The sequence below is a fragment of the Eptesicus fuscus genome, chromosome 22 (assembly GCF_027574615.1).
Source record: "Eptesicus fuscus isolate TK198812 chromosome 22, DD_ASM_mEF_20220401, whole genome shotgun sequence".
Lineage (NCBI taxonomy): Eukaryota > Metazoa > Chordata > Mammalia > Chiroptera > Vespertilionidae > Eptesicus > Eptesicus fuscus.
In genome coordinates, this window is record NC_072494.1 from 16,337,109 (window position 1) to 16,353,031 (window position 15,923).

Sequence of the window (15,923 nt, forward strand, 5' to 3'; positions counted from 1 at the left end):
TCAAGGTGCTTTCTTTTTCACTTCTAGTTGTAGGACTTCCATTCAACCACTTTCAGGCGGTTTTGAATGATAGTTGTTCTGTATTTTAGTTGTAATTTTGTTATAGACACCTCTCATTGACACCAGAGAGGTGTAGCCTCCTGAGCCAGTGGGAGAAGGCTGTCCCCAACCTTGATTCTTGTCTTCTCATATAAATGAATTTATAGGAGAGACCTTGACTGCGTTGTGAAAAGCCAATTTATTAAAGCATGCACCTTACTGGAAAAAGGAGAAGCAAAGCCAGCAAACACATCTGACTTATGAAGCACAGATGGGCTCTCAACTAACTGAAGAGCAACTTGGATGGGGGTCTGAGGCGTTTTATACCCTCCTGTCTATAGGCTTCAAACTTGCTCTATTTTGGTATAGATTAATTCTCAAGGTTCCCCCCACCACCACCTTTTTTTTTTTTTTTTTTACTGTGTTGTGGCCTTCCCAGAATTCATGAAAAGCACCTGGCAATTTTCTTACCAAGCCTTGAGATTGCTGGCTTCTCTGCTTAGAGAGTAAAATGGTCCTTTTTTCCCTTCCCTCTTCCCCCTGCCTTTCTGCATTCTCTCATGAGGGAGGTGTTGTTTTTTTAACCATTGGCTCTGTGTCCTCAGCTGGGGAAGATAATGGCTTGTTAGTTACAAGCTGGTTGCAAATTGCCCACGCAGTTTGGCCTTGTTTTAACTTTCCTGCCTCAGTTTCTCTATTTCTCCTGCTCTGGAATCCTGAAACAGTTTTGATGTGGTTGTGGGTGGCGGCGAGTACAGGCGTTTATCTTGGTTCCCAAATGACATTTTTAAATACAGTCTTCATCATAAATCAATGACCTCTTATTTTCATCAGGGGACATTTCTGTTTGTTTTTTCCCCTTTTTCTTCCTCAGTCCTGGGGCTGCCTACTGTACAGAGGATGAGGAAGGGGAGAGGGGAAAAGACAAGAGAAACATTTAATGAAAAGAGCAGCTGTGCAGGGGGTGGAAAGTATGAATTTCTGTCACAAGGATCCCTTCTATCCATCCATCCCCAGCATGAGGCGCCAGTCCCTCACTGCCCTCTGGTGGACAGTCTGTGAAATAGGCCTTAAGTTGGACAAGCAAGTTACTATGGGAAGTGCAAGCCGGGGCTCCCTGAGCACTACAGGAGCGCCTTTTACTGAGTATGCCTCCCATCCTCCCGTTCCTGCACAGTCTGTCTGCATATTAACTGACATGGACAAACCACCAGAGCTTGATTCTGGGCTTAAATATTTTGAAGTCAATTTTTTTAAAGTTAAACTTTGTGAAAATTCAGTTTATGGTGAGTTTTTTTTAAATGCAGTAAATGAAATGCTGACAAAGTGAGTTAAAAAACAGACATGTCTCAAATATTACATAAGTATTTAAGAGAAAAAATAAGAAATGTTAAAATCAATTAATATAGTCATTTCTGTTTTGAAACTGGGTAAATACCAGTTACTTTCATTGATGATAAATGTAGCACTTTGGGGGAGGGGCACAATTTAACTTTCTCTCTAGTGGGGGCCAGTCTGCTCTCCCTGCAGCTGGGATGGTTTCTGCACATAAATTGTAATCAGGTTGTATTTTACTAAGCACTTGTCTCCTCAGGGGAGGAGGCTTCTCAACTCTGGGAAGTCAAGTCATTATGTTCTGCACTTCCGAGGAGAGGAGGGCGTGAGGACTGTTCTTAGTAATTGTCGCTAACGTGGAGCGTTTCAGTGTGCTGTGAACTGTGCTACTTATATATGTAACCTTATTTAATCCTCACAGTAATTTTATGAGTTATAGACACGGTTATTATCCCCACTTGACAGAAGAACTGAGGCTTGTAGAGGTAAGTGAGCTGTCCGAGATCACCCAGCTGAATGGTAGAGGTAGGACTGGAACCCAGGCAGTCTGTCTTCAGAGCCATGCACTGACCCAGCACACAGCTGGTGGCCCCTGGTGTACCTTGGAAGGCCAAGGCTGGGCGACCATCCAGCAGAGGGCAAAGGGGCTTGGCAGAGAGGCCTCTGGGGTGCTGTTGTGGGAGAATTCTTCTACCCAAGCAACCCAAGCCTTGGTATCCTGGGGTTCAGGTTGGGGGAGGAGGGGAAGGGAGGGATGGTTGCCAGGGTGGGAGTGGGATCAGTCTGGGGCCAGGCAGCTCCTGGGTCCCAGTTGCCTGGTCTGCAGGGTCTTGTGTGCTACTACGTATCCAACAGTGTTCTGGGCACCCTGGAGATCCCCAAGGATATTTTTTCAGGAAGTTCGTACCAGCATTCACATCATTCCCAAGTGTGAGCTGGCTCTCAAAAAAGGAATCACTGTGGGGGATGGAAGGAGGGGAAGTTGAATGAAGGTAGTCAAAATGTACAAGCTTCCCGTCATAAGTTCAAGGAATCTAATGTACAACATGACGACTTTGGTTAACACAGCTATATGGTATATTTGAAAGCTGTTAAGAACAGATCCTGCTCTAGCCAGTTTTGCTCAGTGGGTAGAGCATTAGCCTTGGGACTGAAGGGTCACGGGTTTGATTCCAATCAAGGACACATGTCTTGGTTGCAGGCTCAATCTCCAGCGCTAGTTGGGGCTCGTGCAGGAGGCAACCAGTCATTGTGTCTCACATCGATTTTTCTCTATCTTCCCCCCCTTCCTTCCACTATTTCTAGAAATCAATGGGATAAATATCTTCAGGTGAGAATTAACAAAACAAAGAGTAAATCTTAAGAGTTTTCATCACAAGTTTTTACTTTTTTTTCTTTGTAACAAAAGATGAAGGGTGTTAACTTAATTGTGTTGTTTCATAATACATTAAGTCAGATCATTATTCTGTACATCTTACATTGTATGTCAATTATATCTTAAAGCTGGAAAAGAAGAAAGGAATCTCTTTCCTCCTGTACTTACTGACACTGGCCTCCAATCTGTCTGCCTTCCTTCCTTGTGTTTGCAGTGTATATTCCCCATCTCATATAAATGCACACCTTCCTGGGGTCCTTCACTTTCTCTGAATTCTCAGACCCCAAGGAGGGCACTAGAAGAGTTCATGAGCAGCACTGGTGGGCAGAATTTGCCTCATCCCTGGGCCCTCTCCCCTGCCAGCTGCTTGAACGGAGGAGGGATGTGTCCAGCTCAAACCCTCTGCCTGTCGAGTGGGCTGGGAGGAACAAGATCTCCCATATCCAAGCCAAACCCGTTTCAAGCCACAATTGCCTGGTTTCGATTCCAGCCCCACTTGGTCAGACATCATGTGTCTCTCCACTTTCCTTCACGTGGCCACAGACTGCGTGGCTAGTAGGGCCAGCAGCAAAACAACAAGATGTCGCCCGGGTTGGTGTGGCTCAGTTGGAACAGCGTCCTGTACACCAAAAGGGTGCAGGTTCAATTCCCGGTCAGGGTACAAACTCAGGTTGTGGGTTCGGTCCCAAGTATGGGAGGTAACCAATCAACCAATCGATGTTCTCTCTCCCTCCCTCTCTCTCTCAAAAAGTCAATTAACAAAAACACAAGATGTCTGGGATTCTGCTAAGGGTTGAAAGGACGCCCATCATCTGTTCTTTGTATTGTCCTTTTGTTACCCAGGTTTAGCCTCCAAAGTGTACGAACATCAAATGTGTACCGCCAAAAAGGTAAGAGATTCGTCACCCTTACCAAGAGGTGAACTGTTGGATGCTTACAACCAGCTCTCAAAATAAAACCCTGGCTTTCAGGGTTTGTCAGTCTCTGAGGTGTAAGTACTCCTAAAGTTGCATTCTGTACATACCCCAACCAGGGCTGGGAATCAAGCCTGCAATCGAGATACATGCCCTTGACCAGAATCGAACCCAGGATCCTTCACAGTCAGTGGGCAGACTCTCTATCCACTGAGCAAACTGGCTAGGGCACCCCCCAACTTAAAGATGATTCCCATGATATACTCTCTCAGCCCTGGAATCCCAGAGGCACTCATTCACGTGTGGGGTTCTGTGTTTGCTGCCACCTGTCTATTGGAAGCTGCAGGGGCCACACCACCCAGTGCCTGCTGGGTGACCAGCACATAGTGGCCCTCAGTAAGGTTTGTAGGAGGGAAGGGCCTGAGAGAAGACAGCCACGAGAGTTCATTTAACTTGGTTTCTTTGTACAAGAGGAACAGCCATTGGAAGTACACTGGGTACCTTCTGATACAAGGGATGTATCAGTGAGGTGCTCTCAGCTGCCAGTGACAGGGACCCGACTTTAAATGGCTTGAACAATAAGAGAAATCCATTACCTCACTAACAAGAAGCCCCAAGATAGGGCGGCTCCAGGTTGGTGTTTAGAGACCCCAGTTCTTCCTCTTTCTGCTCTGCCTCCTTAGGGCTAAACTGTGCCCTCAGGCTCGGTCCCCCACAGTTGCTAAGAGTTGCAGGCATCATCTGGATACAGTCATGTCCTACAGAAAAGGCATCAGCTCCTCCCTGTGGTGCTCTCTGTAGGAATCAGGAAAGTTCTCAGAGGCCACATGCCCTGCCTAACCCAGCCCTGAAAGGACACTGGAATGACCAAGGTTCTCAGTGTGGTGCCGACCAGCAGGCCAAGCATCGCTTGGGAGCTTGTTAGAAATTGGCGGGGGAGGGCAACGATCTGAGGGGTTTTTTAAACTGATTTGAGCAAGAGAGAGAACGGGGGGGGGGGGGGGGAGAAACATTGATTTGTTGCACCACTCAGTTATGCACTCACTGGTTGATGCTTTTTTAAAAATCAGTTAATAGTCATTTCTATTTTGAAACTTGGTAAATACCATTTTTAAAATTATTTTCATTGATGATAAATGTAGCTTAAAATTTGATTTTAGAGAGGGAGGGAGAGAAACACCAATGTGAGAGAAATATCCATCGGTTGCCTCTTGTACACCCCACAACCCGCGTATATGCCCTGACCAGAATCAAACCTATGACCTTCCACTGCACAGGATGACACTCCAACCAACTGAGCCACACTGGCCAGGGCCAGTGATTCTTGTTTGTGCCCTGACAAGAGATCAAACCTGCAACCTTGGTGTATCAGGATGACACTAACCAACTGAGCTACCCAGTCAGGGCCTGCGATCTGATTTTAAAAAGCCCTCCTGGTGATGTGATGCTTAGTGAAGTTTAAAAAACAAAAGGGGTGCCCAGGCAAAAGCTGATGACTGGTGTGTCTGACCCTCCCACCTTTGCCTTCTCGCTTTCCCACCAGCTACCAGAGATTCACTGACTGTTATAAGCGCTTCTACCAGCTGCAACCTGAGATGACACAGCGAATCTATGACAAGTTCATCACACAGCTGCAGACATCTATCAGGGTGAGTGACAAGAAGCCCAGCAGCTACTGGAGGCAGGGACCCCACCCTCCACTGTTTTCTGTCTTCACTCCCTAGTGTCCTTTGTGCTGTCCGGCTGCAGTGGCAGTTCCCCTCCCTTCAAACGGTGTGGGTATCTGAAATGCCCCTCTGTCAATGTCCTGTATTGTAATTGTGTGTTTATATGCTGTCTGCCCACTAGACCTGTGAGTTCAGTGAGGGCATGTCTGGGTCTTATTCTTTGTTTCTCCAGCACCTGGTGCAATGCCTGGCACAGAGGCAACATCTAACAAATTGTTGGAACTGCATCCTAGAGGGAACACAAAAAAGGACAGGACCCCATTCATTCTCTCTCCAGAGAATTAAACTGTCCTGTGGTTACACCTCAGGAGGGGCCTCTTAAGCATCCAAGTGTGTGAGGGGATAACGGCAAGGCCTGCAGCGCTCAGAGGGGCAGGAGGAGAGGCTTGCTGCAGGCTTTTTAAAAATGTCTTCCACTTTATCCTTTCTTTTACTGATTGATTGATTTTAGAGAAACATCGATTTGTTTTTCCACTTATTTATATTTATGCATTCATCAGCCACAACCTTGGTGTATCAGGATAATGCAATACCCAACTGAGCTACCCAGCCAGGGCCCATCTTTATTTCCTTAATGTAAAAATCACATGTAGAGCCGAAACCGGTTTGGCTCAGTGGAGAGAGCGTCGGCCTGCGGACTGAAGGGTCCCAGGTTCGATTCCGGTCAAGGGCATGTACCTTGGTTGTGGGCACATCCCCAGTGGGGGGTGTACAGGAGGCAGCTGATCGATGTTTCTCTCTCATCGATGTTTCTAGCTCTCTGTCCCTCTCCCTTCCTCTCTGTAAAAAATCAATAAAATATATATTTTTAAAAATCACATGTAGAAAAACTAGAATGTTTGTGTAAAGAAACAGAATTTAGCCCAAGTCGTACTAAATGCAGTTAGCAGTTTAGCATATTTCTACTATAAGTTTGCCTAGTATCATTATTGCTCTTTCTTCCTTTCTCTTCAGGAGGAAATCTCCGAAATCAAAGCGGAGGGAAACCTGGAAGCTGTCCTGACGGCCTTGGATACGATTGTGGAAGAAGGCAAAGAGCGGAAGGAGCCAGCCTGGTGAGCGGGGCCACGGGAGGGCTCAGAGAAAGGGGCAGCAGCTCAGTATCTTGAAGCTTTTTTGTCTTTCTTAATCCTCACCCGAGGGTATTTTTCCCACTGATTTTTAGAGAGAACGGGAGGGAGAGAGAAACATTGATTGATTGCCTCCCGCACGCAACACCGGAATGGAACCCATGGCCCTTATGTGCCCAGGCTGACACTTAACCATTGAGCAACATCAGCCAGGGCTTGAGGGAGCTTTTATGATGGACCCATAGGTCTGAGACTGGGCTCACAGAGAGGACAGACACCAAACAGTAACCCCCATCAGTGAAAAGTAGTCCCAGGGCAAGTACATGTTGTGCAGGGGTTTGAGGCAAACCTTCCTGGCCTGTGAGAGAGAGGATGGGGGTGGAGGAGGCAGAATCATAGGTTTGGAAACTGATGTTCATTAGGCTGGCCCAGACATTTGGTTTTTATTCATTTGTTCATTCAACAAATTTTAGGGAACAGGGACTGTACACCCAATAGGCGCCAGAGATTCAACAAAGAACAGGACACCAAAGACCTGCTTCTCCTGGAGCCGACATTTCAGGGGGCAGCCCTGCTGCCTGGTATTTCCTGTCAGGACAGAGGGCAGGGCCTGGGACAAGGAGTGGAGAGTTGAGGCCACTAAGACCAGGGTGGCCTGAGCGCCTGCCTCCCTCCACCCTCTCCTGCCTGAATAGGATTCCTAGTCCAGAGGAAGTAAATATCCTTTTTGTGCTTTCCAATTGTTTTTATGCTTCGTGATCTTAATACTTAAAAGAATTAAGTTTTATAACTGAAAAACAAATTTAAAAAGAATGTATAGTGCCTATCAGAACTGACCTGTCTCCTCTTTCTGGGCATCCAGAACCCCTATAATCTGGCCTCACCAGACCCATCTTTCCTTATCTCCCCTTGTTAGGGAATACCAGGCCTCTCCAGGTCTGGGCCCATTCTCAGGCAGCCACTCCCGCTGGGAGGGCTCATCCTGCCACCACCCCCACCTCTCCAGCTCATCGAGAGGGGGTGCACCATCAGAGCACATGGTCAGCAGCACAGAGGCGAAGGCTGAAGTCACCTCTAGCTCTGGAGTGTTCGAGATGGGGGACTGTACGTGGGCAAGAGGAGAATGTGGGGTACGGGAAGGAAGGCTAAGACACAGGTGATGTGAGAAGGGGGAGGTGGATTCCTGGGCATCAAAGCTGAGGGACAGAAGGTTAGCATTTCCAGCAGGAGCAGGAGCCATGCGATTGGGTCTGAGGAGGTGAGAAGGACCCCAGAAGAGACCTTAAAAGCCAGTCCAATTTGAGACTGGAGGTGGGAGTATCACTGATTAGAGCTGGAGTAGAGCCCTCATCGCACACGTCCTCCGCCTTCTTACCCTGTGCTCCTTGCCATCCCCCAGGCGCCCGAGTGGGATCCCCGAGAAAGACCTGTGCAGCACCCTGGTGCCCTACCTCCTACAGCAGCGGGATGCCCTGCGGCGCCGGGTGCAGAAACAGGAGGCTGAGAACAGGCAGCTAGCAGATGCCGTCCTGGCCGGGCGCAGGCAGGTGCAAGAGCTGCAGCTGCAGGGCCAGGCTCGGTGGCAGGCGTGGCAGGTAAGTGCTTTGGCCCTGCCCTCAGGAACCTGTTCCCCTGCTGCAGCAGAGAAAACAGACCGAGAGGGGTCAGAGGTGGGGGACACTTTGGGGCCCTTATTGAAGATGGACTCTTGCTCTGGAGCTTCTACCCCAGTGCCTGTCAGAACTGACCCGTTTCCTCATTCTGAGCATCCAGAACCCCCTATAATCTTGCCTCACCAGACCCATCTTTCCTTATCTCCCCTTGTTAGCGAAAACAGTCTAGGTGGCCAAAGCACCAACCTGCCATAAATACCTGCTGAGTGTCAGGAGGAGGGACTTCCTTCCATGCCCTGCGGGGTCCTGACATGAGCCGCAGGCCCCTATCATTCTGGGGGAACGCAGGCCTGGAGGCAGGGACAGTAGATGGAAAGGACTTGGATTTTTTCCTCTCTCAATTTCCTTCTCCTATTGATGGCAGGCTCTGCACAGAGGACGGAAGGAGCTGGTGGCCATGCTGAGGGAGCCTGAGTGAGCGGGAGATGCCGGCCCAGGAGCAGAAGGTGGTCAAGGGCCCCTGTAAAGCTGCCTCTGAGCACAGCTGCCGTGTTGCCTAGTCCTGAGCGATGATGGAATTGGCTGGGGGACGAGGTGTGAGCAGTCCCCACTGCCACTGTGCCTTGGATCCCTTGGAGTCATGCACACTACCTTCAGATTCCTGGCCAGATCCCCTCCCTGGGACTCAGACACCGTGCCTCTCCCCACCACCCCACACAGGCCTGCCGCTTCCTTACCCGCCCTAGGACCTGGCTGGGAAATCTGTTTCCAATCTCCACTGATTGCCCCTTTGCTGGCCAGCTGAGGGCCGTGCCATGTCTCTCCACATCCGCAAATAAACTTCCTCCGCTGCACTGTAATCTGTGAGGGTGCTTCCGCCGTCTGGGACACTTGTGGGCCAAAACCCCCTCCTGGGCTTCTGAGTCCTGACCCCTAGAGGCCTCAGCTGGGTTGGCAGGGGGTGTCTGACCTTCACGTGCAGAGGGGCAGTGACGCTCCTTATCACAGAACCAGGACCCCGAGTTCCTTGAGGGCAGGACAAGCTTTCCGAGTGTCACTCTGTAAGTTTGAGTTAATCCTGACAAAGGAACAGGTGCCTGAGAGCAGGGCCAAAGCACTCACCTTGGGCCTCAGCGCTCGCGTCTGCTGAGTGCGCACAGAGCAGGCGGCCCTAATAGCTGGACGCAGTCCTCGTTTCTCATGCTTCCCTCACCCGGGGCCCGCAGAGCATCAGGAGGGGCTCAGCACGGCAAGATAGGTGCCTCCAGACCAGGGGGGAAGGGGAGGGCCTCACCCCAACTAGAGAGAGGCTTGGCTGGGTCTGCCTAGGAGCACTGGGACACTCAGGAAGACATCAGGTGGCCCCTGCTTGCCACCCCCCTGGAGCTGCAGCCTTCAACCATCCAGTTGCCCCCCATCCCCTTCTACCCAGCCATAGGCCCTGGGGGGGGGGTGAGGTCACCCCCCGCCTCTCCAGGTTGAGCTGAGGCAGAAGCAGAGCTCGGGTGGGGTGGGGTTTCCATAGGAGGAGCCTGCAAGGGCAGGAAGAGGAGCAGAGGGTCAGGAGCCCAGCTGTGCTCTCCATCTCCCTGCTCCTCAGGGCCCTGCCACTGACCCCCTGGCCTGCCCCAGGCAGAGGGCTGTCCTTAACCTCCTGCCCAGCCCCACCTGTGCTGGCTCTTGGCTCTCGGCCCTGAGCTACCTGTCCTGACCCCCAGGCCTGACCAGAGTCCAGCCACCCCACGCCGGGCCTGCCTTCGGTGTCTCGAGGGGTGAATGAGGCCATCACCGGGCACTCCCTCCCTGGGGTTTGGCTCCTGCCCACGGCTGACAGTGGAAATCACAATCTTCGAGAGCTGCAGCCAGTTCTGCTCCGATCTATTTTGGACCTCTGGGCCCCCCCTCTCTGCCCCCCCCCCTCCTGGCCCGTTCAGCTGTGAGGTTGGGTCTCCAAGAGAGTAAGGACTGGTGGACCTGAGTGGCCCCCTTAGGGAGGGACGGGGGGCATCCAGAGGCTGGCAGTCTCAGGTTACCACCCACCCTCCTCCTCCACTCCCAGGGGCCTGCCCAGGCTGCCCTGGTTCCAACCACAACATCCTTTGGGGTTTGGCCTATGGATCTGGGGCGGATGACCCCAGATGGCCCTGGCAGAGTCCCCTGCGGCCCACCCTGGCCTCCAGGGCAGGGCCCGGAGGGTATAAATGGTGCTGGAGGCTGGTGGGAACAGCGGAGTCTGAGCAGCAGACCCAAAGCCACCTCAGAGGCACCATGAGGCCCCGCGTGCTCCTCGCCCTGCTGGCCCTGGCCGCACTCTGCCTCGCTAGCCAGACAGGTGAGTCCCCCACTCTGCCCCAGCCAGTGAGGAGGGCGCACTCACTCCTCACCCCTCCACTGGCAGTGCCTTTGCTGTCTAACCCCCTCCTCCAGGAGGGTAGGCTCAATCCACTGCCCTGCCTGTCCTTGTGGAAGGAGAGGGGAGAGCAAACTGCCAGAGAGGCCGGGGAGGAGGGGGGCTTAGGGGTGAACTGGGGTCCTTTCTTTTGCAGATGCCAAGCCCAGTGGTGCAGAGTCTGAGAGAGGAGGAGCAGGTAGGAGGCAGGCCTGCTAGGGGCTTTGTGCCACATCACCCAGCTGCCCAACGGTCCCTCACCCTGGCCCCCTCCGTCCCATTTCCCCCCTCCTACTGGCTCCTCTCTGGCTGTTAGGAAGGCCAGCCTGCCCCCCCATCTTATCGCCCCAAACTCACAACCACCTGATCCCTGCCCCTCTGCCCCACAGCCTTCGTGTCCAAGCAGGAGGGCAGTGAGGTGGTGAAGAGACTGCGGCGCTACCTGGATCACGGGCTGGGGTGAGAGAGGAGAGGCTGGAGGACAGGGAGGGCCCTGGTGCAGCGGGAGTGGAGGGGGCAGTTTGTGTGGAGGCTGATGCCACTGTGTTGGGCGGTCAGAGCCCCAGCCCCCTACCCAGATCCCCTGGAGCCCAAGAGGGAGGTGTGTGAGCTCAACCCGGATTGCGACGAACTGGCTGACCACATCGGCTTCCAGGAGGCCTACCGGCGCTTCTACGGCATAGCCTAGAGCTTGCAGCCCTGCCGGCGGCCCCTGCTGGCTCCTCCCCAGAACCCTGCCCCTTCCCTTGCCCTGACCTCCGGCCCTAAAGTGTGGGGTCACCACCTGCCCAGCTGCTCCAGAATAAACTCCAGAAGAGGAATCGGTGGCGTCTGACTCTTTATCTCTGGAGGGTGGGGGAGGTGCTGGGGGGGGGGGGGCAAAAAGTGCTTCCCAAAGTCTGTTGACTTTTTTTATTTGTATCTGCCTCACTCCAAAGCACTGAAGTTGGCTTTCCAAAGTCTGACTAGGACTCCCCCTCTGGCCCAGCACCCTCCCCGCCACCCCAACCCAGTGCACCATCCATGACACACCCTAACAGACCCGGATGCCAAAGCTGGACATCCTGAGTACACGACTGTGACCAGAACAGACTCGTCACTACAGGCAAAGAGCTGCCGGCAGACAGCACTGCCTGCTTTGGGGGGTGGGGGCAAGAGGGGGCCTCCTGCCTGGTTATCAAGCACTCAGGGCAGGCCTAGGTTAGTCATGTTAGTTCTTCCTTGGGCTAAGCACACTTCTAGGAGCACAGAAACGGGACTAGATGAAAGGGCCCCGACACCTCCCCGTCCCAGCCTCTGCCGGGGAAGGGGAGGCTCTCCGGCCTGGACACGCACACCTCACCTCTCAGATCCTCAGCACTTCCCCAGCCCCATCAAGAGCACCCGCACCGACCCTCCTGCGCTCTGCCAGCCCCCCAGCTCCTCTCCTCGGCCTTCTCTCCTCTGCACTCGCGCAGTCACTTTGGAGTCCAGGCTCATAAGTGCCCCACACCTTCTCAGGTCTGGTCTGGGCTCCTCCCAGCACCAAGGCCTCACCGTTGCCTGCCTCGGAGGCAGGCTCAGAGATGGGGCCTCACTGTTGCTTGGCGTCAGTACCCCCCTCCAGCGGGCCACCCTGCAGCAGGGGGCATGTACTAGGGGCCCGAAATAGGGAGGCTGTGAAGGCAGCAATGATGAGCAGGTTCCCGGCCACTGCCAAGCCTAGCGTGGCCACTGTGCCTGTCAGGCCCAGGGGGGGGTCCTGTGTGGCCAGCCAGGCTTGGCGAGATTCCATATCGGCCAGCACCGCTTCCAGCTGGAAGTGGGTGCCCAGCACCGCACAGATGTGGAACAGCTGGTGGCTGTGGCCTGTGGGGAAGGTAGGCAGGTCAGGGCACATACCCATTCCCAGGGCTGCCCCAACGCACCCTGACCCATGGCAAGTCACCCCATCATCTGGGCCTGCTACTATCCTAAATTTAGGAATAAGAAAACCTGATTCCAAGAGCTACTGGAAGGAGTGAATGAGCTGATAGGCATAAAACACAATGCCCCTAGCATTCATGCTACTAGTTTGGCTGGTATCGGCGAAGTGGGGGGTGGACCTGGACTCTGAGGACCCTCCAGTGCTCTGTCTTCTGGCTGCATACGCCATTTACTCAGTTCAACCTCTGGGTTCTGGGAAGCTGTCGCCCTTGCCCTTTCCTCGGCCAGGCGGGGCCTGCTCTCACCAATGTAGTCAAAGCGTCCTGGTGCCAGCCGCTCAGGCAGGTGAGAGGCGAAGAGAAAACCAGTGAGCAGCGCGCACAACAGGTGGTAGCCATGATTGGTGCTTAGCGCCTCTTGCCCACAGCTGTGGCCCCTGCCCCAGCACAGTCCCAGCTGGCAAAGGAAAAGCAGGGCTGAGCAGGAGGGATTGGAGAGTGAACCCACATGTGTCTGGAATCTAATGGGGGGGAGGGGGGCACAGAGCCAGGCTGGGTGCTGGGCCTGGAGGGTGGGCAGCAGGATGAGGTGAGATTGAGGGGGCAGGACTGGAAGGGGCACTGAGAGGACAGGAAAACGGGGGCCTGACCAGGAGCCCTACGCCCCCTTACCCGATAGAAGAGTGGGAGGTTGTCGAACAGGAAGGGGTAGGCGAAAGCGCCAGTGCGGAGGATCTTACTGAGCCCAGGGCTTTCCAGCTCAGGGAACCTGGGAGGCAGGAGGGAAAGGTTGGTCACCATCCTGGTGGGCGTCAGAGGGGGCAGGAGGCCTCTGACCAAGATGGAATGTCAATGTAGCTAGTGACACATGACCCCTGACCCCGCTGTAAATGATCCCATCTGTGAAATGGGTGGCTGGGAGGGTTAAAGGAAACTGTAGGCACGGTGCTAGCGCACAGGCTCCGACACAGGAATTCTCAATAAACGGTCCCGTAGCTCTTAATGGTGTTCAAGAGCGATCCCAGGTGTCAGTGTGATTGCGGCGCCCTGTCCTGTCCCTCCGCCTTCCCCTTCAACACTGGCCAAGAACCCACCGAGAGTAGCAGGAGAGGCCAGTGCACAGGAAGGAATTGAGCGCGGCGGCGGGCACAAAGAGCTGGTGCAGGCGGCCGTGCAGCCAGGAGGCCGGCATGGAGTAGGCGGCGTAGGGGAAGGCGCAACCTGGGGGGCGCGGGGCAGGAGCTGAGGCCCGAAGGGCTGGCTCCGGACGGAATACCGCGCGCCCCCCCCCCCCCCAAAAAAAAACCCCAACCCTGCGGTCCCACCCCCTGCCCCGCCTCCCGCGGGCTCACCCAGGCTGTAGAGGCTGAGCGCGCCGTAGTCCAGGAAGTAGCAGATGTGCCGCGCGCGGGGCGACATGGAACTGAAGGTGTGCGCGCAGCACGAGGCGAAAGGGTAGAGGCAGGTGGGCAGCAGGAAGACGAGCAGCGGCCAGTGGTAGGGCTCCGCCCGGAAGCCCGGGCCTCCCGCGAGCACCAGCAGACGCCACAGGAAATACCTGCAGCGGCACGTGCTCAGGCGGCCGCGCCGTCCCGCAACTTCCGACTTCCGACTTCCGCCCGCAGCCTGCCCGAGCACCCTCCCTCCGAGCGCAAAGCCGGGGATGGCCTCCTCACCAGGTGGGCAGGAAGTGAGTCCAGATGTTGACAGTCTCGTTGGTCATCTGGAAGGAGCTGAGGACACAGTCCAAGGCCGAGCTGGTGGGGCGGCGGTAGCCAGACACGATGCCGTCTTCCCAGAACACCTGGGTGGGGTGGGGGTGGGGGTCACTTCCCTCTCAGCACAGGTTCCAATACCCAGAAAGCAGATGAGAAACAGAAGCGCCAGGGAAAGGGGACAAGATGGACGGGAGAGTCGCCTGGCACAGACAGGTGCTCTGGGGGAGGGGGTTCTAAACGAGCCGCTCCTTAGAGAGCAGAAGGGTCTCCCCTGGGATGGGAGGGATAAGAGCTAGCTTGCAGGAGGGACTTCCCCGATCGCTGAGAGAGAACCTCAGACCCAGGCCGTCCCCTGGGGAGTAGGAGTTGGCCAGTGTAGCCCCTCACCCGGGGGACCTGGTGGACTTGAAGGAGTTGGGGTAGCTTGAGACTGAGCATGGTGGCCTGCACCTCCACGTTGACCTAGAGACAGAGGGTTGGGGGGAGGAAATCAGGTATCTGCTCCCGTCCACAGACTCCTTATCACCCAGGTCCAGGCTGGGCCTGGTCACGGAGTGCCAGGGTAGCTGGCCTCAAGCTGCTTCCTTCAGGCCGGGGGAGGCGGGCCCAGCTTCCCTGACCCCTCCCCATCCTAGCCTGGGGGCACTCAGTTTCCCCTTAACCCAACACCAAGTGGAGGGGCCTCCGCCCCAGCTGGAATACTGTCTCAGCAACCCCGGAGCCTGGGTCCCATCCCCCAGCCCTCCAGTTCCATCTCAGGAGAAGCCTAACTCCTGGAGATCAGTGCAGAGAGACCCCAAGCCACCCACCATCACCAAAAACCCTTGGCCCAGTGTGCAGGCTGAGCACCGAGAATTCCTGGAGAGGCCAGATGCCCGGGCAAGGAATTAGGGGGATGCCTGGCTCTTCTCTGAGGACACTTGTGCCCCTGGACATTCAGGGTCTCCGTCCCTGAGCCCCCTGCCCCAGCCCCAGACCTGTGCAATGCCTCCGGGTGGCCGTGGCTCTGCTGCCCCGCCGGCCGCCTCTCCCAGGCACATTCCTTGGCACAATCGGTGGGGCTGGGCCAGCGAGGCGGATGGAACCACCCTAGGAGGGAGGGAGGACACTCCCCCCATCTCCCAGGCCAAAACTTTCCAGCAACTCTACAACCCAACCCCGCCCCTCTTCCTGTCACCAGCTTCACAGTGGGCCTCACACCACCAATCGGGGTCCCCCAACAGTTTGGGGGCTCTCTGCCCCTGACCTAGGGACTGGGCTGGGCACAAGACAGACCTGGTCCCTAGTCCCTGCACCCTCGCTGAGCTTTAAGATAGAGGCCGCCAAGGTATTCCTTGCCCAGGAGTAGGATGGGGGAGGGGTGGGAAAGCAGGATGCTGGCTGGGCTCTAGCTGCCCTAGGGGTCCTTCCCTCAGCACGGGGTTTAGAGGTCTAAGCAGAGTGTGCTGTAGCCTTGGAGATGAGGGAGGGGCTGGAGCTGGTCCTAATTCCCCAGAATGGTGACAGAGCCCCAGGTGGGCTTCCTTACCCAGAGCTTGACTGGTGCGCCCAAGCAGGTGGGTCCGCAGGCCCGGGTGCTCCTGCCAGCCAGGCCAACGGGAGGGAGCAGAGTGGCCTGCCAGCAGGCCAGGGGATGGGAGACAAAGGAGCCAGAAAACAATCCCAGCCTTGTCCAGCCTCCAGGGAGCAGCGCAGGGTGGCCCAACCCCATTAGCAGGCAGCTCACTGGCCGTCAGCACACAGCCAGCCCCTCCAGCCTGACTCAGACCCACTGAGACCAGGACTGGCCCGAAGAGGCTGGAGCCCTCGCCAGGACACGGCCAGTGTGGTGCAGGCTCC

At 55.1% G+C, this 15,923-nt stretch overlaps 3 protein-coding genes across 6 annotated transcripts in view; 2 read left to right on the forward strand and 1 right to left on the reverse strand.

Annotated features, from left to right (window-relative positions):
• Nucleotides 1–8,933, forward strand: part of LOC103298870 (solute carrier family 25 member 44) — a 39,256-nt gene extending 30,323 nt beyond the window's left edge. For all 4 annotated transcript variants that reach the window (XM_054712020.1, XM_054712017.1, XM_054712016.1 and 1 more), the window contains 4 exons: nt 5,207–5,312; nt 6,345–6,445; nt 7,860–8,055; nt 8,498–8,933. In XM_054712020.1, coding sequence (XP_054567995.1) covers nt 5,207–5,312; nt 6,345–6,445; nt 7,860–8,055; nt 8,498–8,551 — 457 coding nt within the window. In that variant the 3' untranslated portion in view covers nt 8,552–8,933. The remainder of the gene's footprint in view (nt 1–5,206; nt 5,313–6,344; nt 6,446–7,859; nt 8,056–8,497) is intronic.
• Nucleotides 8,934–10,332: 1,399 nt separating this feature from the next.
• On the forward strand, nt 10,333–11,150 carry BGLAP (bone gamma-carboxyglutamate protein). Its single transcript, XM_054712025.1, has 4 exons — nt 10,333–10,405; nt 10,620–10,661; nt 10,852–10,921; nt 11,021–11,150. Exons 1-4 carry the CDS (start codon nt 10,342–10,344, stop codon nt 11,148–11,150), a joined length of 306 nt encoding a protein of 101 aa, XP_054568000.1. The 5' UTR covers nt 10,333–10,341.
• Nucleotides 11,151–11,352: 202 nt separating this feature from the next.
• Nucleotides 11,353–15,109, reverse strand: PAQR6 (progestin and adipoQ receptor family member 6). Its single transcript, XM_054712024.1, has 8 exons — nt 15,062–15,109; nt 14,472–14,546; nt 14,043–14,170; nt 13,719–13,924; nt 13,461–13,587; nt 13,039–13,135; nt 12,673–12,823; nt 11,353–12,310 (listed from the first exon to the last, which is right to left on the reverse strand). The coding sequence occupies exons 2-8, from the start codon at nt 14,520–14,522 to the stop codon at nt 12,036–12,038; spliced, it is 1,035 nt and encodes a 344-aa protein (XP_054567999.1). The 5' UTR covers nt 14,523–14,546; nt 15,062–15,109; the 3' UTR covers nt 11,353–12,035.
• Between the last annotated feature and the right edge of the window lie 814 nt (nt 15,110–15,923).